Source organism: Loxodonta africana, chromosome 7 (genome assembly GCF_030014295.1).
Source record: "Loxodonta africana isolate mLoxAfr1 chromosome 7, mLoxAfr1.hap2, whole genome shotgun sequence".
NCBI classification, from domain to species: Eukaryota; Metazoa; Chordata; class Mammalia; order Proboscidea; family Elephantidae; genus Loxodonta; species Loxodonta africana.
This window is the reverse complement of record NC_087348.1, coordinates 65,040,361-65,066,650: the sequence shown is the minus strand read 5'-3', so window position 1 is coordinate 65,066,650 and position 26,290 is coordinate 65,040,361. Positions and strand designations below refer to the sequence as shown.

General features: G+C 38.5%; 1 protein-coding gene across 1 annotated transcript; it reads right to left on the bottom strand.

Annotated features, from left to right (window-relative positions):
- Positions 1–375: 375 nt before the first annotated feature.
- Positions 376–26,290, bottom strand: LOC104847419 (protein SAAL1-like). Its single transcript, XM_064288363.1, is given in 13 exon segments — positions 376–3,509; positions 4,232–4,324; positions 8,904–9,100; positions 16,583–16,646; positions 16,648–16,772; positions 16,853–16,935; positions 19,058–19,238; positions 19,621–19,736; positions 19,885–19,944; positions 21,275–21,354; positions 22,828–22,911; positions 24,697–24,810; positions 26,114–26,290. Coding segments are annotated over 13 exon segments (1,419 nt in total). The 5' UTR covers positions 26,249–26,290; the 3' UTR covers positions 376–3,422.

Below are 26,290 nucleotides of genomic sequence, written 5' to 3'. Positions count from 1 at the left end.
TTTGCCTACTCAGCAAAAAAAAAAAAATATGGGAAAATAAGTTTCTATTTCATTTGTACACATAATTTCATATTTATGCTTCTGGGGATAAATCCAGTTCAAAATACCAGTGTAACTGATTCAAGTACTTAAAAAAAAAGTTTTTTTTCTGGTGAATTCTTCATATCATGTAGCATTTAAAACCCTTTGGTCACCCAATTATTTTCAGCTTTGAATTTTTTGTTGCTACCATGTGTTTTCACTAATACTAGGCATGCTGATTAAAAGACCAATTCAGGATTTTTGTTGTGAGTTATGGATTCTGATACTCATTACCTGGGTCCTGGGTCCCAGCAGGCCCTGGATGTCATAAATTCTACTGATACGAGTCAATGATAAAATCTTTTTTCATTTTATTTCTTGGAAATTCAGAAAACATGAAGGCACCTGGCAATGACTGCACATACATTTTCTTCTCATTCTTCTTAGCCTTTTTATTACTTTTTATGAAGCTTTTCAAAACATGATACAATTCATTCTTCCTTACTACAAAAGCAGTACTTATAGCCCAAATAAAGAAAGCCAAGGGATTTTTTATCTCAGGAAAATTACTGTTAAAATGCAGTATTTATTACTGTAAAAGCAGTACTGACAGGCCAAATAAATGAAACTAAAGGAGTTTGAATCTCAGGAAAATTACCACTAGGATGTATTCTTCATTGTAACAAAAGCAGTCCTAACTAACAACTAAGAAGTGGCAACAGCTGCCCTGGAATACTGCAGAACTGCTCACAGCAGCACATTCCACCTGCTACACACGGACGCAATGATTGGGCCCTAAGATGGAATACAGGATAAAAATAACTTACAGGAGTTTGTGTCTCTTGAACAAAAGGACCAATGCAATGCATTATTCTTTATTGCAAAGGCCTTATTTACTGTTTTGAAGCTGGAAAAGCTGGGAGCCAGTAACACCTAGAAACAATGAATGGCATCCAAGAGAAAACAGCCACTATGACTGAATGAAGACTGGGAATAGCTTATTCTAGCAATAAGTACATCCTCAAAAGAACACAGTAACTAGGAAATACAGTGGGGAGGCTTATGTCACAGAAATAAAGGCAGACCCTGTCAAAAGTTTAGAAAATTCACATATCCATAAGGCATCACCTAAGACAACACTCAATCTACACGAAAATTAGGTTCCAATTTCAGGTTCTTGAGTTTCATCACACATTTCAAAAGGCTCCCACCTTGAGGCTAAATGAGTTAAAATCTGGCTACCTCCTTCCCAAAGAACTCCAGAGGCATGAAAACGGTTGAGATACCGTATGTCCCACATGTCGCCGAAGCGTTAAAAAAAAGTTAACACTGCTCACTGTTTGAATTTTTTTAAAAAAACAATATTTGTAGATTCAGGAAATTTTCCAACATATCAAAATACTATGAAAATGCCACCTCATAATATCACAATAGCAAGAAGTAACAAATAAACAGGGCAGGCTGGAGGCAGAAATGTACAACAGACAACCTGGACATGCCCAGTCTTCCCATAATGTATCCTCTCTCTCTGTAACTTATTCTTTTTGGGTGGCACTCCCTCCCTCAGATATCCAAGGACCTTATGCTCCCCTTTTTAAAACATGCTCTCATGAAAAAATGAAGTTCATATGCATGTAGGCAATGAAAACTAACAACCTGAAGTATATTTGCATCCTAACGACTTTAAACTTAAAGGAATAATGAATGTGGAGATTTTAATATCAGCTAGCGGGCAGAGGCGTGCTTTCATTGGTGCCTTTGAAATCTACGTTAAAAAGTCACGTACTCAGCCTATAGTTTAGGCCAGCGCCCCAAAACAGGCAAATGCACATAAAGTAAATCTACCAATTAGGGATGCAACTCTAAGATTTGAATCTTACCGTTTAATTGTTTTCAGCAGTGACACTTTCAATAATAAAACTACCTCCTAAATGGAAACGGTGTATCTCTTACTAATAATGCTATCCTCTGTGTTTTATCTGCAAAAGTCACTCACGGAAAATAAAAGTGTGACATGAGAGCAATGCTTCAAAACCAAAAAGGTCCTGAAATAAACTGGGAAGAGGCTAACCCAGAAGAGATGTTTAAAAAGCTTTGTTATTCATAACTGATATTTTCTCAAAATCTATTAAAAATCCAATTTCAGAAATTAAAATCATACAAACGGCTACTTTTGTTAAGTGTACCTGGCCGATTCTCTGAGTATGTCTCATTAGGAAGCACTATAAGGAGTGATGACATCTGACAGGAAACATCACGTACAGCACAGTTTGTGAACATTCAGAAGTTATTAAACTTCCTCAATCTTAAATTAAAAATCTTGTATTCACTGACACAAATAATTTCTTGAAATTCTACCACTGGAATTATGCTAAAAATAGAGCATATTCTTAGTGAGTTTTAATGCAAATGTTAGCATTTCTATTTTCATACTGAAAAAAGGATTTTTGAAATTGAACAAAGCTAAACTAAAAGCAGTAACTTTTGAGCTGTTACTAACAATCTGGTGTGGAATCAACACAAATTACACTCACAAAATGGCTAAAATATGTTTGCATACTGTGTCAAACACCATGGATTGACAGTCTTGCCTTTTTCTCCTATAGAAGCTAGGAAGAAAAAAGCTCTTAATTTCAAACACTTATAGCTAACGATGGCCATGCAACAGGGTTCTGGCTAGGGTGGGCTGCCCTTCCCAAATGAAAAGGTACAGACTTGCTAGAAGAAAGCCCCTTTGCTTCTTTCTCCTTTTTCCTCCCTAAATGTGGACAAGGGCCCACAAATGATGAAGTCCCTTTAACAACGAAAATAAGCGTAAACACAAAGGTCTGCATGGCAGACCATGTGGAAAGGTAAAAGGAGTCAGGGTCCCTGAGCTACCGTATCAGGCCTGGACCATACACCCCTGGATTTCTTATTGCAAAAGATACATACAAGCTATCAGTTTAAGCAACTGTAGTAGGGTTTTCTATTAGCGCAGCTGAGTGCACCTGCAACAGACACAATACAAAATTCTCACATAAAAACCAGAACTAAGAATTATAAAGAAATCCTCACCAACCCCTCAAATATCCTAAAAAGAACCTCAGGATAAGCTTGTGTTTTTTGTTTTCTTCAAGTAAAGATACTGAATACCAAATAACCAATATAAACAAGTGGTGAGATGGTGGTGGTTTATGTTTCTAACTATGAAAAAGTGATAAGTGATCTGAAATTCCGGGCCCTAATCCTAAATAAATGTGAGATAAAGCTGGGGAAAGAAGGAGGGCATGAGTGTACTGCCAGATAATTATGGTCTAAAATGGGCTTTAGCTGATATTATCCATATGTGATTTTCAACTGTCGTGAGGAAAAATAAAGTTTATTTCTTGGGCAGAGGAAATTTCAATTCGGTCTTAAGTCTAAACCTTCAAACTTGGGAAGCTTTTCTCCAGGTCATCAGCAAGGGTCTTATCAACCTCATGCAGGATTTTAAGAAAGTCTTGCACCTGTGAGTCAAACAAAGGAACCAAGTAAATATAAGTGGAAGAAAGGCGGTTTAAGATATTGATAGCTGACTGCAGAAATGCTTTACCTATGGTATCTACGTGGTCCAACGGACAAGTGTTGATAGATCCCCAGATGACAAGGACAGTACTTCCTGAATCTCCTCTGAAACATCACCAAGTGTCTATTCTTAACATTCTCGTTTTACTCTTGTGCTGGTACCTATCTTCCACTGCTTCCCCTTTAGGGTCCATCACTGGGGGGTTTTGTTACCATCCTCCTTGCTTACGTACCCCTCGCTCTCACATGCTATACGTCATTTTCCAAAAAAAATTCCTATTTTAGAATTGTCTCACGTTTGCTGGCATCAACTTGACAGCAACAGGTTTCAGAGTAACAAATACAATGTCATTTGAATAGTTATAGAACTTTATTAACTACTCCTGTCTAAGAATCTTACTTTTGCTTAATATATATGTTATCTACTTCTCGACAAAAAGATGTACATAAATTTAGCACTGGTTCCTTTCTTTTAAAGTTAAAATTGTTACTCAGGCAAGTCCCAAGAAGGAGCTGAGTCATCTATCCAACAAAGGCGTTAAGTTCTGTGAATAGTAAGCACTATCTTCTTTAACAATGCCCTCAAAGATCAAGCACTTGCTTAAAAATGGTTTACCTAGTTATCTTCTTAAGCTTAGCCATCTATACATTTACCCATACTCACCACAGGGCTATACAAAGGAAGAAGATTTTGAAATGCACAGGAACACTTCTGTTTGCTTAAATGGCCCTCCTTTAGTCCCTGAGCCACAGTCTCCTAAAACAAAATAGGGTTTAATGTCATCAGAGGAAATTCCTAAAGCTGTATCGGTATATACACTTTCCTATTGATCCCACAGCCATTTTGAATGTTCCAGTCACCATTCGTCCTTCCATAACCCAGAAATGTTCTCCACTGTAGTCCTTATTTTAGTGAACAGCGCCACCACCCTGCTACACAAGCCAAAAACTTGGGTCACTGCCAAGACTACTTCTCTCCTGTTGCTGACTCTCCCACAAGTGTTCAATACATTCTACTGATTTCATCTCCCAAATCTCTCTTATCCCACTCCCTCTCCATTCACACTTCTTCTATTGCTTAGGCCCTCATTATTTGTCAGATTATTCCTGCAGATTGTCTACAAAAGCTTGTCAAATGGTCTCCCAGCCTTCAACCTGGAGTCTTTTCCTTCCTCTCTGCTGTTTTTGGAATAACCTTTCTAAACTGATCCTATCACTTGCTGCTAAAAAAAATAAACCTCTAGTAGTCTCTCAGCCTCGTCAAGAGTAAGTCGAATGACATAAGCATGGCATATAAAAATTTTTATGACATATCATTGGCATATTCTCAGCACATTTTCCTCCTGTCACTTTAAATTAAGAAATAATTATGACTCTCCCAACATAAAACAAAAGCAATGGCAAACAAAGGCAAACATACTTTTAATGAATATGTTAAAGATATATTATTACCCTAGGAGTTCATACCAATGAGGAAATCTATTAAAAAATACAAATAACACACAAACATATGGAAAGAGGCCTAACCTCAGTAATAAATTAAAAATGCAAATCAAAATAAGGTATAATTTCTCACCTATTAAACTTTACTTGATATAAAAATGATAATATCCAGTAATAAGGGTCAAGGAAAACTAATGAATCTAGGAAAATTGGAAATCCTCAAAAATTAAATGGAACGCATACACATCGATATCCTAGGCATTAGTGAGCTGAAACGGACTGGTATTGACCATTTTCAATCCGACAATCATATAGTCTACTATGGGAATGACAACTCGAAGAGGAATGGTGTTGCATTCATTGTCAAAAAGAACGTTTCAAGATCTATCCTGAAATATAACACTGTCAGTGATAGGATAATATCCATATGCCTACAAGGAAGACCAGTTAATGCAACTATTATTCAAATTTACGCACCAACCACTAGGGCCAAAGATGAAGAAGTAGAAGATTTTTATCAGCTGTTGCAGTCTGAAATTGATGGAACATGTAATCAAGATGCATTGATAATTACTGACGATTGGAATGAGAAAGTTGGAAACAAAGAAGAAGGATCAGTAGTTGGAAAATATGGCCTTGCTGATAGAAACAGTGCCAGAGATTGAATATTAGAATTTTGCAAGACCAACGACTTCTTCACTGCAAATACCTTCTTTCACCAACATAAACGGCAACTATACACATGGACCTCAGCAGATGGAACACACAGAAATCAAATCGATTACATCTGTGGAAAGAGATGATGGAAAAGCTCAATATCATCAGTCAGAACAAGGCCAGCGGCCGACTGTGGAACAGACCATCAATTGCTCATATGCAAGTTCAAGCTGAAACTGAAGAAGATCAGAACAAGCCCACGAGAGCCAAAATATGACCTTGAGTATATCCCACCTGAATTTAGAGACCATCTCAAGAATAGATTTGACACATTGAACACTAGTGACCCAAGACCAGACGAGTTGTGGAATGACATGAAGGACATCATACATGAAGAAAGTAAGAGGTCATTGAAAAGATAGGAAAGAAAGAAAAAACCAATATGGAAGTCAGAGGACACTCTGAAACTTGCTCTTGAGCATCGAGCAGCTAAAGCAGAAGGAAGAATTGATGAAGTAAAAGAACTGAACAGAAGATTTCAAAGGGCCTCTCGAGAAGACAAAAGTAAAGTATTATAATGACATGTGCAAAGAGGTGGAGATGGAAAATCAAAAGGGAAGAACACGCTAGGCATTTCTCAAGCTGAAAGAACTGACAAAAAAATTCATGCCTCGAATTCCAATAGTGAAGGATTCCATGGGGAAAATATTAAATGATGCAGCTAGCATCAAGAGAAGATGGAAGGAATACACAGAGTCATTATACCAAAAAGAATTAGTCGATATTCAACCATCTCAAGACGTGGCATATGATCAGGAACCGATGGTACTGAAGGAAGAAGTCCAAGCTGCTCTGAAGGCATTGGTGAAAAACAAGGCTCCAGGAATTGATGGGATATCAATTGAGATGTTTAAACAAACAGATGCAGCGCTGGAGGTGCTCACTCGTCTATGCCAAGAAATATGGAAGACAGCTTCCTGGTCAACTGACTGGAAGAGATCCATTTTTATGCCTATTCCCAAGAAAGGTGATCCAATCGAATGTGGAAATTATAGGACAATATCATTAATATCACACGCCTGCAAAATTTTGCTGAGGATCATTCAAAAACGGCTGTAGCAGTATATCGACACGGAACTACCAGAAATTCAGGGTGGTTTCAGAAGAGGACGGGGAAGCAGGGATATCATTGCGGATGTCAGGTGGATCTTGGCTGAAAGCAGAGAATACCAGAAGGATGTTTACCTGTGTTTTATTGACTATGCAAAGGCATTCAACTGTGTGTATCATAACAAACTATAGATAACACTGCAAAGGACGGGAATTCCAGAACATTTAATTGTGCTCATGAGGAACCTTTGTATAGATGAAGAGGCAGTTGTTTGGACAGGACAAGGGGATACTGATTGGTTTAAAGTCAGGAAAGGTGTGCATCAGGGTTGTATTCTTTCAACATACCAACTTAATCTGTATGCTGAACAAATAATACAAGATGCTGGACTATATGAAGAAGAACAGGGCATCAGGGTTGGAGGAAGACTCATTAACAACCTGTGTTATGCAGATGACACAACCTTGCTTGTTGAAAGTGAAGAGGACTTGAAGCACTTACTAATGTAGATCAGAGACCACACCCTTCAGTATGGATTACACCTCAACATAAAGAAAACAAAAATCTTCACGACTGGACCAATGAGCAACATCATGATAAACGGAGAAAAGATTGAAGTTGTCAAGGATTTCATTTTGCTTGGATCTACAATCAACAGCCATGGAAGCAGCAGCCAAGAAATCAAAAAACGCATTGCATTGGGCAAATCTGCTGCAGAGAACCTCTTCAAAGTGTTGAAGAGCAAAGATGTCACCCTGAAGACTAAGGTGTGCCTGACCCAAACCATGGTATTTTCAATCACATCATATGCATGTGAAAGCTGGACAATGAATAAGGAAGACCGAGGAAGACTTGACACCTTTGAACTGTGGTGCTGGCAAAGAATATTGAATATACCATGGACTGCCAAAAGAACGAAAAACTCTCTCTTGGAAGAAGTGGGGCCAGAATGCTCCTTAGAGGCAACGATGGCGAGACTGCGTCTTACATACTTTGCACATGTTGTCAGGAGGGATCAGTCCCTGGAGAAGAACGTCATGCTTGGCAGAGTACAGGGTCAGCGGAAAAGAGGAAGACCCTCAACGAGGTGGATTGACACAGTGGCTGCAACAATGAGCTCAAGCATAACAACGACTGTGAGGATGGCGCAGAATGGGCGGTGTTTCGTTCTGTTGTGCATAGGGTCGCGAGGAGTCGGAACTGACTTGAAGGCACCTAACAACAACAACAAAACCAATGCTCTCACATGTCAAAAGCATCCTGACAATACATAACCATTATGCCTCAGTCATTTTCACTTCTATAACATCGAATCCAGTAATTTAACTTCTGAAAGCCTATGCTAATGTAATAACCCCAAACCTGGAAAATACAAAAATGTTTGCTGAAGCATTTTTAAAATAGAAGGGAAAAAAATTTAGAAACTGCCTAAACAATGACTAATAAGGAATAATTAGGTAAAATATGGTAAATTTATTAACATAAATATCACAGGGGCATTATAAATCATAGTTATTAAGACTATATAGCAATACGGAAAAGGTAAGGAGGACGACTCATCAAAAAACAATTCACCAAAATAACAAAAACTTGTTTTAAGGAATATTCTACTTGAAAAGAACACATTCTTCATAGCTATATTCGTATATACATTTTTTTTTTAACATATGGATAAAAAGAGCATGCTCAAAGGAAAAAAATGCTCAATACACATATTCAGGAAAAATATTCCTTAAAACAAGTTTACGATAAATTTGGAAAATCAACTATTTGGCAAGTTGAACATTAATCAACTGACTCTTAGAGAAATGCTTTTCAGGGAATTGATCTAGAGTCAGGAAAAGCACCTATAATATAACGTTAAGTGAAAAAAACAGTCTATGAAAATTATATATACCGGGTCACATGCCTGCAAAAGATGCATATGTAAATACTGACTGGAAGGAAATGATACCAAACCACAACATTTGCTGGTTTATCAACTTTCCTCTATTTCCCCACATTTACGTACTATAGTTCTACTATTTTTCTATATGAAAAAATAAAAATAATACTTATAAAGTCTGGAACATTAAGCAATCCATACTTTCTTTTGCTAAAGAAATCATCAGTACTGCTTCCATACCTTTGTTAATGCCTGAAAAATATTAGAAAGAAATTCACACGAAATATCCTTCAAGATTTTCAAGTGTAAATCATCAGCCACTAAGTCAGACTTCTTAGTCTCATCTGTGTTAGACTCTGCTGAGTTCTCTGGTTTCTTCTCACAACGTTCCACATTTTGTAAGGCCCGAGTCAGGCTGTCAATTAGAGGAAGAGCAACTGTACAAAAATAAACAGGCATAGAATAGACTAGTAAGTTTTGGTTTTTCATTCACTCATTCATGTACTTATTCAACAAACATGTACTGAACATCTACTATGCTAGGCATTCTATTTCAGGCACTACAGACAGAGTGGTAAACAAGATCATCAAGGCCTCAGCCTTCAAGTATTTACATTTTTACACTTTAAATAAGTAAAACAGATCATTTTGGTCTTTGGTAACTGCTAGGAAGGAAATACCACCCACACCCACTGCCACTGAGTCGATTCCTACTCATAGTGACCTTGCAGGACAGAGTAAAAAAAACAAAACCAAAACCAAACCCAGTGCCGTCGAATCAATTCTGACTCATAGCGACCCTACAGGACAGAGCAGAACTGCCCCGCAGAGTTTCCAAGGAGTGCCTGGTGGATTCGAACTGCCAATGCTTTGGTTAGCAGCCGTAGCACTTAACCACTATGCCACCAGTGTTTCCTCAGGACAGAGTAGAACTGCCCAGTGTGGTTTCCAAGGCTGTAGATCTTTAAGGAAGCAGACTGCCACGTCTTTCTTCCACAGAGCAGCTGGTGTGTTTGAACTGCTGACCTTTCAGTTAGCAGCCAAGTGCTTTAACCACTGCTCCACCAGGACTCCTATGAAGGAAATAAAAAGGGTATATAATTAAGCAGTTGGGCAGGGGAAACACTCTGAAGAGGTGACACGCAGTGGAGAATTAAAGATAAGTAGTAGTTCAAAGAAAGCATTTCAGACGGAGGGTACAAGTACAAAAGCCCAAAGAAGAAATATGTCAGACGGCCTGAAGAACATAAAGGAGGCCAGTGTGGCTTGGGCCTAGTGAGCAAGGGGGAGGCATGGCACAACACAAGGTCAGGGAATCAGGGAAGGGCTCTATTGTGCAGGGCCTCGGAGGCCACACTAAGAAGAGAATTTCATACTTTAGCTATCATAAAAATTTTAAACAAAGCTTTTAAATTTTATCATTACACATAAAAACATTCAGTGCGACCTCTTAAAAGACTGAACCATTATTCTAACTAGCCTATAATAAAAGCTGAACATAAAACTAAACCTCAGTCTCAAAATATGTTACAGCATGAAAATGCTAAAAGGTATCTCATTCCGATTTAATCACAGATTCTAACTTCATAATTTCTGCTTCATAATTACAAATTCCAGGAAAAGTTTTCCGTGACACTGAGTTACGTTTTCAAAAGATTTAACTTCACTTCCAAACCTAAGTCACCTACAAAATGGAAATTACATTAAAAAAAAAATTAGCAGCCAAGGAAATTCAGTTGGCCCCTGTAAAGCTCCTTAACGGATAAACCCACAAACACTAGAACTCATGTTCTTGTGTATTTACTCCTACACTATATCACTCTTGACACTAATGGCTCAATTCTTTATTCCATGACCTCCCTATAGGTCACATCAGTCTATACCAGCCTCCCCTCTCTCTTTCTCACCCCAACTGACTCCGGAATGCTCTTTTTAAAGGCTCAGGAAAGGGTGAGGAGGAGGAGAAAGTTAATCAGTGGCTTACAGTTAAAGAAGCATCTTTATATTCTCTCTACTAATACAAATATCGTACATTAAGTTTTGGGCAGGGTGAAGAAAGATAAAAAATTCCTAGACCCTTAATATCAGGAAAGATGTGTTCCCGGCATTCCAGATAAACACTCTATATATGATTTCCAACAGAAGGTTAGGAAGAGCAGTGGGGTTCAAAGTCAGCATGTCCCACATATGGCCATATCTGCGGGAAGCAAAGGGCAAGGGGAAAGGGGAGACTTTGCCATAGCTACTTCTCATCTGGGAAAAAGCACTAAAAGACTCACAGGTCAACTTCCTCTTAGCCCACAACTTAGCCGCAGGCCCTCTCCTACGTGAACTTCTTGCAAAGCTAGTCCAGGAAAAACTCAGTTCAAAGATGAGTAAGCAAAACAGAACCAGAATAGGCACAAGGAAAAGATACTAAAAGAAAAAAGGGCCTGGAAAAAAAAAATAGCTCGTAAGTAATACTCATCAAAAAATATTGACGTGAAGCTTATGAGTATTAAGGTAATAATTAGCCAAGTGTTTTAAAACAATAATATGTAAACGAGCACAAAGCAGAGATAGAAGAGCTCACTCAGACTAAGAAATGAAAGACAACAGAAGGGGAAACCTGAGCTGGTAGAACTCAAGGAAGAGGTTAATAGAAGAAATTTCAGCCATTACCAAAATGAAGGTAAAACTGGCAGCAGCAAAAAGGGGAACATGACCCTGCTGAAAACACACTAAGGGACACAGAGATCAAGAAAAAGAAAAAAAAGGAATGGAAATACACAGTTAAAAAAGAATAGAGAAAATAATAGTTACAAAAGACAGGGAAGGGGAACTCACATAATTCAAGCCCTCGAGGAAAGCAAAAATGATGGAACACAACGAATATTTAAAGAATCAAACTCAGGAAGAAACCTACTCCCAAGAACTTGAATATGTAGTTTGAAAAGTACCAGGAAAAACTGACAAGGAACGGTCAACACTGAGATATATCTTTCTTAAGTCATTACAGTTTAAGAATAAAACAAAAAATATATCTTTTTGACAGTTATAAAGGTAACCACTAAACCAAAATATAAATCATCCTAAATGTTAGAGCTACATACAAAAAACAAAGCAAATAAACCATGTAGTAGAATATTTAAATGTGTATGTTATTGTTGTTGTTGTGTGATGTCGAGACAATTCTGACTCATAGGGACCCTATAGGACAGAGTAGAACCACCCTATAGGGTGTCCTAGGCTGTAATTCCTTACAGGAGTGAATTGCCAGGTCTCTTCTCCCGCGGAGCTGCTGGTGGGTTCAAACTGCCAACCTCTCAGTAGCCAAGCTCTTAACCACTATACCACCAAGGCTCCTTCTAAGCATGTATATACGTAATAGAAAATATCATATGACAGCACTCAGATCAAACCTATCTATCAGATCAATACATGTAAATGAGTTTAACGCACCCATTAAAAAGAAAAAGATATACCTAAAACAATTTAGAAAGACTGAAAAGGACAGGTAAAGGTAGCAGTGGCAAATGCAAACAAAAAGAAAACAGGGGTGTGATCTTTATATGGGATAAAATAGGGTTAATGGAAAAAAAGTATTAAAAGGGACAAAGAAGAACAACTTATAATAATGTCTACATACCATTTAACATAACATCAACACTCATAAAGCAAACTATAAATGATAAAAAGAGAAGCAAACAAATTAATAATAAACAGACATTAATTTACTCAGTCCACATCAAATCGAGTCAAAAGAAATGACTAAGGATACAGAAGACCTAAACAGCGTAACAACTGACAACTCCAAAACCGATTAACTCAGGCCTCTATCCTCAACTCCAGATTCATGAATACAACCACCTGCTCAATACCTCCACTTGGACGTCTATCAGACATCTGAAACTTAACACGTTTAAAACCAGTCTTCCCTATCTCAGTAAACGGCAACTGTTCAGGCCTCAAATTCCAGAGATATCCTTGACTTTTCTCCTCTCGCCTTCCCAACCTATCTGTCAGCAAATTCTGCCAGCACCTCCTAAAAATGTATCAGAGTCTGACTGTTTTCCACCAACTCCACTGTTACCACCTTGATCCAAGGTACGTCATTTCTTGTCTCACTTATCACAATAGCCTTCCAAGTAGTCTCTCTTTTGTACCCTTGGTTACCTACATTTCTGATCAACACAGCAGTCAGAGTGAGCCTATCAAAGTCACTTCAAGTTCATTCATGCCTCCCCATCTCCTTCAGAGTAAAAGGTAAAATCAGGGCCTACATAATCTAGCCCGTTACCTCTCTGGTCCCATGTGCTACTTCTCTTCCCCTTCTTAATTCCACCCCAGGCACGGGGGCCTCACTGCATACTTCTAGTTCAGGGCTTTTACACTTGCTGTTCCTACTGTCTGGGATGCTTTTCTACCTAAGTATTCACATGGCTCACTCTGTTACCTCTATCAGGTCTATGCTCAATGTCACCTACTCAATAGATAAAGAAAACACAGATGCAAACATTCGGCAACATTCATTCTTGATTAAAAACTCTTAATAGGAATAAATTACAATTTCCTTAAATGATAAAACAAATAGCATAAACACAAAAGAGTATCATGCTTAATGGTGAAACATTAAAATCATTCCCATTAATATTAGGAACAAGGTAAGAATGTCTATCACCACTATTATTTAACACCAAAGATACTAGGAAACCTGATTAGAAAAGAGAAAGAATTCAGAGTTAGAAAAGTGACAAAAAAAAAATATCTAACTTAAGCCTAAAGCAGTATCAGATAGAGCCCAAAATTATCACAGAACAACTATTAAAAACGGTAGAATTGAATATTGTTCCTGAATGTAAAATTAATATAGAAATAAATAGCCTTCGTATATGCCAACAGAAATAATCACTGGAAGAAAAGACCTTATAGATAATAGCAACCCAAAAGATAAAGTATCTAGAAAGAAACAAAGTGCAGGATCTATATGCAGAAAACCTTAAGACATTACTGAGGGACACAAAATAAGATCTGAACAAAGAGAAAAGCATAATGTATTTTTGGATACTTTATAAATTGAACACGACCCTAATATCAGGAAGATTTTCTGGTTTTGGAAATTTGTCAATCTAATTCATTGTTAAACACGAATAATAGTTAAAAAAAAATTTTTTTTGAAAAGATAGAATGAAAGGTGACTAGCCCTAAAACATCAAAACCAAACCCACTGCTCTCAAGTCAATTTCAACACATAGCAATTGTATAGGACAGAGTTGAACTGCCCCATAGGGTTTCCAAGGCTGTAAATTTTTACAAAGCAGGCTGCCACATCTTTTTCCCACAGAACAGCTGCTGGGTTTTAACCTTTTGGTTAGCAGCCAAGCACTTAACCACTATGCCGCCAGGACTCCTTGTGACTAGCCCTACTAGGTATTAAAACAAAAAACTTTAACAATTAAAATAGTGTGAGTAATAACACAGGAATAGAGCAAAGGAGATGAATAAAATCTATAGGGTGGTTTAGAGACTAATAAAGATGACATTTCAGATCAGTTTGGATAAAACGGGTTATTCACTAAGTGATGTTGAGAAAAACGGATAGCTATCTAGAAAAAAGCTCAAACTAAACTATACCTCAAATGTGACACCAGAATAAACTCTAGATGGATCACAGATTTCAGTCATAAAAAACCATTCTGCGAAAGAACATTTGTTAACACAGAGAAATGGTCTTTTTATACTGCTAAGTGAAAAAAGCTAGCTAAAAAGCAGTACTTAAAAACATATACACAGAGCCCTGCCCCAACCCACCCTGCATCCTGGCTGCTCAGGGGGCCATGAACAGAGTCCTCTGGCTGCTACCGCAATCCTGAGGCCTGGAGGTTTTCTTCGCCCACACAGAAGCCTATCATCCCCAGGCCAGAGTGAGAGGTGCACTTAAGCAGGACGAGATGGCTCCAGCAAGTGACCAAAATAAAGAATCAGAGGACCTTCCAGGAGAAGAAAAAGCAACAGAGATATCTGATATGGAATTCAAAAGACTAATGTTTACGGCTCTCTAAGAGATGAGGAAAGAGATCAAGGAAAATGCAGACAAAATCATGGAAAACACAGAGAAAACCAACCAAAACACAGCCAAAATCAAGGAAAACACAAAGCAATAGGAGAATTCAGGAAAATAATACAAGAATAAAACGTCAAAATAAATAAAACAATTAGAAATCACATAAAAACAGCAACTGGAAATCAGCTTTAGAAATGGACAACTCAATAGAAGGTTTAGGAGGAAATTTGAAACAACGGAGGATGGAATCCGTGAGACTGAAGACAAATTCACGGACACCCGACTTTGTCTGAGGAAAAATCACAGAAAAGAATGAAGAAAACCTAAGAATTATGTAGGGAACAATCAAGTGCAAAAATATGCATGTGACAGGAGTTGCAAAACAGGGGAAGAAAAGGGAAAACACAGAGAAGGCTGTTGAAGATCTGCTGGCAGAAACCTTCCCAAATATGAAAGATGAAAAGCTGACCATTCATGATGCTCAACAAACCCCATAGAGAAAAGACCCCAAACGAAAGTCACCAAGACATATCATAATCACACTTGCCAAAACCAAAGAAAGAATCGTGAGATTAGCTAGAGAAAAACAAAAAGGAACTTACAAAGGGGAAACAGTAAGACTAAGCTCTGATTACCCAGCAGAAACTACGCAGGCAAGAGGCAATGGGATGGCATACATAAAACCTTAAAAGAAAAAAACTGCCAACAAAGAATAATATATCCTCTCAAATACATATCAATCCATACCAAATATATCTCTCTCTGAAATACAATGACGAAATCAGGACATTTCCAGATAAACAGAAATTAAAGGAATTCCTGAAAACCAATCCAAACTTAAAAGAAATATTAAATGAGTATGTAGTAAGATGTATATAAGTTTTTGTGTGAGAAACTGACTTGATTTGTAAACTTTCACTTACAGTACAATAAAAATTGAAAAAAAAAAAAAATTAAACGGAGTCCTTCGGTTAGAGAACCAACAACATCAGACAACAACCGGAGCCTATGACACAGGACAGCATCAGCCAGATACCAACCTAGGTAAAGAATTCCCAATAATACACAAAGCTAAAAGACTTAAAACAGGGAAACAGAGGTATCAGTGTGTGAACGATGACAACGTCAAAACAATAAAAAGGGGAATAAATGGTGTAGGTACAGAACTTGTCAAATGGAGAGGAAGTTAAGGCGATATCAAGTAATAAAAGACTGGTTCAAAATGAGGAAGATAGGATAAATTTCAAGATAACCACAAAGAAAGTTAACAAAACTACTCATCAGAATAAAAAAGAAGAAAAACACAAAGTCTTTCAGTAAACACAAAATATAATAAAAGAAATGAAAAAAGCCACAAACAAAAGGAATGCAGCACAGGAAAGTAAGAGGAACAAAGAAAAACGTCAGCACCACAGAAAAAGAAAAGGCGGAGGGGGGGGCACAACAGTATGACTACGATAAACTCACACCTATCAGTAAGAACCTGGTGGCATAGTGGTTAAGTGCTACGGCTGCTAACCAAAGGGTCAGCAGTTCAGATCCGCCAGGCGCTCCTTGGAAACTCTATGGGGCAGTTCTACCCTGTCCTATAGGGTCGCTATGAGTCGGATTCGACTCGACGGCACTGGGTTTTTGCGTATTGATAAGAAATATCTGTACATGCATGTGTGTGTATAGTAGCATCTCTGGATGACAGATTACAAGCTCTATGTTTTCCTGATGACTGTCATAAATTTTACAATTTTTTAACATGTAATATTTTTGTAAATAGGGAATAAAAAATAAAATGGGAGAAAGAACCTACTGAACAAACAAAAGCCTGGGTTTAAAATCGGACAGACTCAAACTTCATTCAGTGAACTGAAATGATACTTACTTTTTTCTATCTTTAGATACTCCTGTGCAGCCTGGGAAGCATAGATGGCAGACAACACTGAAAAAAACAGAGGCTAGCACAGTTTTCTGTTCTTGAAGGATGATGGGTGGGTCATCAGACTGGCAAAATTCATGGCAGACCAGGTCAAGAAGTAAACTCCAAGTGTCTTTTCCAGCATCAGGACACTGTACTTGATAAAGATGATAAAGAAAACAGTAATTTAAAAGCAAAAAACAAATAACTATAGCACGTCCCCATAAGCCATCTTACCAATTGCTTGAATTCCATCATCCACAGTGGTAAGTAGCTGTAAGATGTGCATGTAAACATCCAGCCCTTCTAGAGTCTCAGAACTAAATACAAAAAGCAAAAGCACTGAATTAACAACTTTACTGTTGAGGGGATTGCAATCACTCAGTCGACACTTCAACCAACGAACGTTTATTATCATGTGCTAGCCACTGCCCTAGATGTTGAGGATAAAACAAGAGACAGGACAAAGTTTCTAAGCTCATTACAGCTTACATTCTAATGAGGGAAAGAGTCAAAAAACCAAACCAATATTATATAATATAATCAATACATATAAAACGAGAACTAAGACGCCTCACTGGTCCTGCTTCACAAAAGCAACAATACAGAAACCGGCTACATCATGCTTCACCATCTGGCTTTCTTGAATAATCAGAACAAAAAGTGACCGAGACCTTTATAATGTGAACGTATGACCCACTATGTCAAGCATCAACAATAATGATGTTCTTAAAATGTCACAGCATAATCCTAGCTTCCTAGCTGAGAAACAGTTAAACCATGTAAGTACAATAAAACCTGTGAAAGCCAGGACCTGTGAAAGGTGGAAACCTGTCAGAGAAAGAAAACTCAAATATTTTCCACTAAAATGAGCAACAGAAAAGTGGTAAGAGGGCACCCCGTCAAAGGCTGAAAACTTCTGAGACCCAGAAAAACAAGGCAGTCCTATCAAGTTCTAGCTCTCACAGGTCTCACCACATAATTCTTGTGATCAACAATTTGCATTCCCAGAAACTCACTCATGGTTCTTCTAACAATTAAGGGGAAAGATACGAACAATTAAAAAGATGGTTTGGCAAGTATTAATTACTTAACTGTTTTCAGGTATTAAGTTAGGGGCCGGGAAAACAGCAATGTCTAAGACACTGTCCCTGCCCTCGTGAAGCCTAAAAGTCTAAAATGACAGATAATTGAAGGGGTAATTATAACAAAGTGCTGTGAATGTTACACTAGAGGACTTGAGGAAGTTCAAGGTTCTAGTGGACCACATAGCAAGCAGACTTAATTTAGTTTAGAGGGTCAGTGAAGATATCCTAAGAGAAATGATATGTATGTATGCAGAAACCTGAAGAGGAAAACAAGTGTTTAAGGAACAGGAACTATACTGTGCAAAGGCTAAGAGGTAAGAGAGCTTGATTCATTTGATGAAGGAAATTTTATATAGCTGAAACAGTACAAGGAATAGGATGAAAAGGCACTATGCGGAGCTTTTAAGCCATATTTAAAGAGAAAAAGAATCTGCACTTTATCTTAAGGAAAGCAACTGAAGAGTTTTACACATGAAAGTGAGATGAGTGTGTTCTAGAAAGACTGCTGTAGCAGTCTAGGCTTGGAAGGGCCGAGCCTAGAAGTAGGGAGTTCAGCTAAAAGAATGTTACAGCTGTCCAGGTGAAAGACAAGAGTGGCCAGTGTAGATGGGATCCCAGAAAAAGTCAAGAACAAAGGTTGGAGGACGACTGGCCATGGGAAAAGAGTGGGATGGGGAAGAGCGACGGCTTTCACATTTCATTCACGTTCTCCAAATGGATTACGAATGCATCATTTACTGAGAGACAGAACACCAAAGAAGCCGGTTTAGGGGAAAAGAGCTGAGTTTAATCCTCACTTGAATTAAGGACAGAAAATTAGTAGGGTTTACTGTAGCTTATTAAGCAGCAAAAATGCACTAGTCACCATTAAACAGATCACTGTATAAATTAATCTTCTAAGTGATTAATAGTAGTTTCATGACCTGCAAGACCTAGTAGTCACTCTTTGCAAGATATTAGAGCCCAAAATCAGTCACTTATCCAAGATGGGCAAACATACACAAAGAGTGAAACAAATAATACCTAATGCTAATTAAGAAACTGTTAAATGTTCAATATAAAATAAAGCACAAGAAAAGCATTTCTCTTTGATATAAATTACACGAAATTGCAGATGATTTTTAGATCGTAACCACAATTAATAATGAGCGATTAGCCTGTAACTAAATGATAGAACAGTATTTTGTAACCATTATGATTCTTGCAACGAGTAAATTCATTGTCACTACAAATTTAGTAAACCTAACAAACCCAGGTGGGTGCTATTTATCCTGTCAAAAGGAAACTTTTATATCTGAGGATGCTTCTAGTAACTGGATTTTCCCCAACATTTTGCACAAAAGGGCTCACCTACCGTACTTGTTTGGCAGCTTCCAGTACACAGGGCACAATCCTAAACACTGCTTGCTCTTCAGAATTTTGCTGGGGTTCGTCCAGAGGCTGAGCTGCCCCATTGCTAATCCATTCCAACATTAGTTTCTCATCCAAATCAAACAGCTTATCTACCATCTCCCCCACCTTCACCAACAAGTCAACTGCAGAGAATAAAACAGATATTGAAAAGAGAAACAAAATGTTAAAAAAGCAATATGGTCCATGTAAATTCCTAAAGCTTTCCAAGAAAGTCACGTCCTGACAAACAAAGCATTACATACTCCAAGGGCCATGTGTTTTACCTCCTACATTTACATTTGCTGTTTTCCTTCATTTTTAAAGGGAGTCCCAGGAGTTTAAGTTTAAATGGAGCCTCAGGAGTTTAAGAAGAAACTTCATAGCTTGAATAGAAATACTTTTTCACCTCATACTCAGCTTTTTCTGTTTTTTAAATTAAAGTGTGCTTCAGAATTAGTTACATGGTTTCCCAACAATTAAACAGAATCTAGAAAAAATTTTTTCTAGTATTACATGGTGACTTACCATTTGTTGAACTTGACATGATGAAGCAAAGGCTATCATAAATAGCTGGTTGTTCACGGATCATTTCAACCCAGACCCTGGCCACTTCTGTCTGGGAAAGGCAAGTAAGCAACAACCTACATGACAAATGTGACCTTAATTTCTATCTTTCATAACAGTAAAGAAAATTCAAGCAAGTAGAAATCTTTCACAGGAAGAATTAACTATATTTTTCTGGATTCCCTTATGTGTGAGTATATGGAACCCATAAAGAGAGACACATACCTGCTTGTTTCCAGCAGAGTAGGGGGGTCTGAATCATACAAACAGTGCAATAATACCTGTCTGCAAAAACAAAAATGTTCACCTAGTATGTCTCACTTCTCTCTTTTCAAATATCAAAGTAGAGTTCTCATTTAATTCTTTAAACTTCTTATTGTGAAATATGGCATACATACAGAAAGCCCATAGGATACAAATCTACAGTTAATCAATTATAAAGCAAACACTCATGCTTCCAAGGGAACAGTGTGACACCTCCATAGCCCATGCGTCCCTTAGAATTCCCTATTTCCTACCTAGAAATGACAACTATCTGGATTTTTCCAGCAGTCATTTCCTTACTTTGCTCTATAGTTTTATTATTTTATATATTTTGGTTCTGCTTATTTTTAAACTTTATATAAAGGAAATTACACTGAGTGTATTCTTTTTAATCTTAGTTCTCTTGCACAACATTATGTCTGTGAGAATCAACCATGTTGTTCCTGTAGCTGCTATTCTTTTGATTCATTGCTGTAGAACATTCCACTGTTAAGACTATAAAAAAACAAACCAAACCCAGGGCTGTCGAGCCGATTCTGACTCACAGAGACCCTATAGGACAGAGTAGAACTTCCCCATAGAGTTTCCAAGGAGCGCCTGGCAGATCTGAACTGCCGACCTCTTGGTTAGCAACCATAGCACTTAACCACTACGCCGACCAGGGTTTCCTGTATGACAATATCACAATTCATTTGTCCAGCCTACTACTGGTAGGCATATGGGCTGATGCCAATTTGGGGCTATTTCAAGCAGTGCTCCTGTAATACATCCCACTAGCAACATAAATTGTTCTGTATTAATTCATGGTAAGACAAGCATTCAACTGGATAAGTCCTCCCTCCCAATTTACAAAACTTGCTACTATGTCTCATAATCAGATTTTTGATGTGGAACACCAAAGACCCAACATAATCCTGAGTCCTTTGCTCCATGAATATTGTAAATTACTGAGGAATAAATTCCTTCAACTAAGATTGTAAAATCCCTCCACACCTAAAGAGGTAATCGCTTATTTTATAAATTGTTTTGGATTATGGTTGGCTGTCCCCAACTCCAAGTTTTGCCCCATTATTTTTTATCCTACATATGACTTACTATCTGCTGATAATTTAGGTCCCCTTTCTACTGATTAAAAAAAAATATGTCTAAAACCTGAGTCATATCTATAAATAGTGACAAAGACCCTGGCACCATCAACACACAATCAAGTTCCTGGAAAGTATTCATTAAAGGAAAGAATATATGTATGACTATAAAAAAAATATTCTCCTATCTTTCCTATGTATTAGAATTTCCTTAGGGATATAAAATACGAATCTGTGAAAAAAAATTATTATGTAGTCAAACTTACCCAAGATTTTTATCATTGCTGATGGACACACATATTTCCTGGAAACAGGCCATGTTGCCTAAAATTCCCACACAGATTTCCTGCAAAATCAAATTTCACAGGACGCAATGGCTGTGAGGTAAAACACACACGTACAAAAATAACAACATGAACAAAAACTTTCACTGCACCCAGTGGAGGGGGGCAGTGAGGAGAGGCACCTCTGAAGAGAGGCCTGGCGGTCTACTTCTGAAATCTGAAAAATTAGCCATTGAAAACTCCATGGAGCACAGTTCTACTTTTACACAGATGGGGTCAGCATGAGTTAGAATCAACCTGATGGGAAATGGTTATCAAATCTTTATATTAATACAATGACTCAAGGAAAAAGTAGTTCATCAGGTCCCAATGCAAGTGGAGCATTCTACTAAGTAAGAAATTTTAATTCAATATTCAATTGGTAAAAATATAATACAATTTATCAATATAGTGCAGATTTACCCACTTTTTAATCTCAAAGAAGAGAGGAAATACGGTACAACGTTACACTGGAACCTCACAGGCCTAGGCTCAGATCCCAGCTCCATTCTTTCCTAGCTGTGTGACTCTGGACAAATTTCTTAATCCGAGGTTTCGTTCTTTAATTTGTAAAGCAGAGATAATATCTACCTGATAGGAATAGTAAAACCAAATACTCAACACATAGTAATTATTCATAATCCTGGGAGGTCCCTGAGTAGAGCAAACAGCTTGTGCTTGCCCACTAACCTAAAGGCTGGTGGTTCGAACACACCCAGTGATGCCATGGAAACAAGGCCTGGAGGTCTGTTTCCATAAACATTACAGCCAAGAAACCCTAGGAAGCAGTTTAACTCTCTGGCACATGGGGTCGCTATGAGTTGGAATCGACTCGATGCAATAAAGCACAAGACCACTGCACAGTACATACAGACTAAATGAAAGGTACAGATGATCGCTCTTGGGAGTTTACAATCAGCAACCATCACTGAGAGCTCACTTACTAGGAAAGGCTTGGAAGAAAAGCACCACCCGGGATGACAGATGTGAATAACAATAGAAGATGGAAGGTATACAAAGGGGGGCAGAGGGGGGCGAGGAGTACAGTCAACTCATGAGTTGGGGAGTAGGCAGGCCTGGCAAAACTAGTTAGGCTCAGATTGTGGCAAGCCTTGAGCAACAGGCTGAGTTTGGAATGAAGGTTAGAAATCTTTAAGGGGGGATTTTTCTAAGTTAAAAAGAGCAATGAACTGAGAAATGAGAGATCCTGGCACTGTTCCCTTTTCTGCCAAATATCAGCAGCATAACTTTGGTAAAGTTAAACAACCTATCAGGTTTTCCACAGCTGTAAATCAAAACATAGGTCTCCCAGGTCCAGTCCAAATCTAAAATCCTATGACTGTACCCATTTTAAATAGCACAGTCCTGGCAGATATACAATAAACATTTACAGACTGATGTGCTGATGTATAGCCAGTTAGGAAAATAAATTAAAGTGAGAAAAATGAAAGACTACCCAACACTACCTGAAAGGCTTTAGAAATGTACATACTTACTCTTAATCGAGGACACTTGGATTTGGCCAGTACTCCCATAAATATGTCAGGAGCATTAAATTCTTGGAGAAATAAAGCCACATCCTGGAAATAAATATGATTATTTATTTAGATGCTAAATACTGCTCTTAAAACCCCATAACTTATGTACGCAACAATAAAATAAATTCTAATTCTATATATACCTCCTTTTAATGTCACACACACACACATTCTCACACTCACCCTTAAGGTTAGGAATTGTGTCAGCAAACAAAAATAACATTAGAGTCCTTGTGGTATCTGGTCCCAAGGCAATGGAATTATTCCATAAACAAATCTAAGCTAATTGTGATACTCCAGAGAATCATCCCTCTTCTGCCCTGAAGACATTTCCTTTACCTTAATGATTTTCCGACCCACCAGGAATTCCTATTAACTCATTTAAATACACTTGCTGATTGCCAGGTTTTATGCTAAAAGAAGGAGACAAAAGAGTAAAACTCCTAATTCCTGTGCTCTGAGAGCTCAAACAAACCAGGTGAAAACTACTATTGGATTATGTCCAACATCAGAACTTAGGTTGGCAAAATCCTCAACAGAAAGTAAATTCTGATCCCAACGGAACTACGACAGTTTCACACCTCCTTCCCAGACAGTATACCCAGTCCACAGTGCCTAAAGGGGCATACCACACAGGCAGTTGGACCTGGAGCGGAGGTGTGACGCAAACTGGGGAAATCTTGCCTAGAAATGTGGGACACAAAAACTAAGTTAGCTGTGGAGATCTGCATTGTAAACTATGTAAATAAAATTAAGTTTCTGACTGCCCATTACCACTGATTTTCACCAAATTTGGAGTGTACATTTGGGATAGCTTAACTTAAAATACAAGCTACGTGGCTAAGGTTAAAATTCACTTTCAAGGACCCTGGGGACCTCCAAGAAAGAGGCAGTTAACCCCTAGAACAGCTGAGAATGAGGTAACCTGTGTGATGCTGACTGGGAGAGACATACTACCCACAACAAGAGACCAGGGTCAGAGAACACTATGTTTTCAAAGATTTGCCCCAAATTGGAAGTAACACAGCAGACGTTCTCCACTGTAGGAGATTAAGCTGCTTCTCAATTCTTTGCAGTATGTGGAGATATATTTATTTAATGACGGCTAATAATTCCTGCAGTAAAACAAGAGTGGCCTAATGATATTACCACCAACAATAAAAATGGCAGTTAACATTACTGAACGAGTATTAAACGCCAGGTACAGTTAAGTGCTTTGCATACTATCTCATTTCATTATCACAACAACCTTATGAAATCACTTTGAGGTTTTATGTAAGATTAATTAATCTCTTTTTGCCACTATTTTCTTACCAGTAAAATGACAGTATTACTTCTATCACAGGGTTATTGTGAAGATCAAATGGAATAATATGCATGAAAATGAGCATAATACGATTATTAAAATATTATCATTATTGCAATTAGTTACACATAATTCCTTTTGCCCTTTCTAATTAAATCGTGGTGCATCAGCAGTCTTCCAACTCTTAACCTGCTATCAAATACAAGGCCAGAACTCTCATTAGGTGGATAAGTATCAAAATTTGGTGGGCTGTAAACTTTCTCACATTCACGAGAGCTATCTATTTAACCTAAATGAATGAGTGTTAGTTAGCTCAGACTCTATCCTCAAAGATAAAAGTTTAGCATTTGTAGCTCCTGAGACTTCAGATCCTGCACCACACAAGAGTGATTAGAGACACTAAAGATGGGGGCCTTTCCCCAGAGGCTGAAGGAATAAACCTTTTTAAAGATCCATTCACCACCTTGTCACCCAAGTTTTTTCAGAGTTTCATTTCCAACAGCGTATTACCCCATCCATACCTCATCCATTGACATATCCCATACTCTGCAAATTTCATTCTCCATTTCTTCATCAAGCTCCATCTGCTGCTCCTCATCACCTGAGGTGGATTTGGTGTTTTCAGGGTTAATAATCTTCAGAAGCACAAAGGAAGAAAAGAGATGAGTGAAAGCTATCCATAGTACATCCCAAGTTAATATTAACCCATAATTGTTTAGAAGTCACAAAGACACTCTCCTCAAATTATCTTCTCTTGCAAAAATCATAAAAAAAAAAAAATTGCCTTGGGTAGATCTACTCATTCCACTTTCATGGAGGACTTGCTAGGCACTGGGTTAGGGACACAAAGATATAAATCCCTGTGTGTAAGCAGCTTCGATCTAGTGGAGAAAAGACAAATAAACTGATAATCACAACAGAAAAGGCTAAGTAATTCAACTGAATTGTGGATAAAGAGTCGTGGGAGCAAAACGATAGACCAAGAACCTATACCTGAGACAATCTGGGGAAAACATCTCTTAAGAAGTGATATTTGAGTTAAGTCTTGGAGGAAGAACAAGAGTTTGCCAGGTGGGAAAGGGAAGAAGGGCATTCAGATCAGAGGAAAGCAAAGGGTTCGGAATCAGGAAAGGGCCAGGCAGTTCAAAAAATGATGAACAGTTTAGTGCTGATAGGACATAAAATGTGATAAGGCTGGAAAGGCTACAAAGTGTCTTGGATTCCAAGCTAAGAAATCTGCATTTTTCCGCTGTAGCCAAGGAAACAAAAAGGAATATTATAAACTGCATTTTTTTTTTTAATTGAAAGTTATTCTGGTAGCTGTAAAGAGGACTGGCGAGGAGAAAGACTGGAAGCAAGGAAATTAGTTAGGGAAAGGAGAGCAGAAGACAACACCAAGCACTCTGTGGCCATCATAATCTCATCTTACATGAGCTGAGAAAAAAATTGAGACTCTGCACGGTTAAGTGACTTGCCCCAGGTCACGCAGCTAGCAGGTGCTGAGGCCTGGTTTTTGATCGCAAAGCCCTATGACTCCAAAGTCGCCAAGCATTCTACTACAACAGAAGTCCATGAAACAGATACTCAGGCCGCCGGCTTCCGCAACGACAATGGGGATGAGGAGCAAAAGGCACAACAGTGTATTCACATGGTCATATATTCCTGTGAAATGTGCAAAAGTAAAATATTTTAACAGCACGCATTCCAGCATCCATGCCTCTGTGCTTCCCTTTGTGTTGAGGGGCCCCGCAGTGGCCCCAGGCAGTTTCGGGTCCGCCGGAAGCGGCCAGGACGCAAGGAGTGAGGACCCGTGGCGCGGGCCTGGGGAGGGGCCGGCGCGGGGATGACAACTCCAAGGACAGGAAGGGGCTGCGCAGAGACGCGACGGGAGTGTCTGGCGGGGTAACGGGAGTCGACCCGAGGCGCCAGTTTACGCACCTGGAGGAGCCCGCTGAGGACGCCGAAGAGCCAGTGTTTGCTGTAGACCGTGCCCCCGATGCAGTCTCCTCTGGCCACCTCCTCATCCTTCTCCTCGTCCCGACTCAGCAGCGGAGGCGACGGATTGCGATCCATGGCTCCGCCGTAACCGGCTCGCGGGAACCGCGCCGGAAGTCG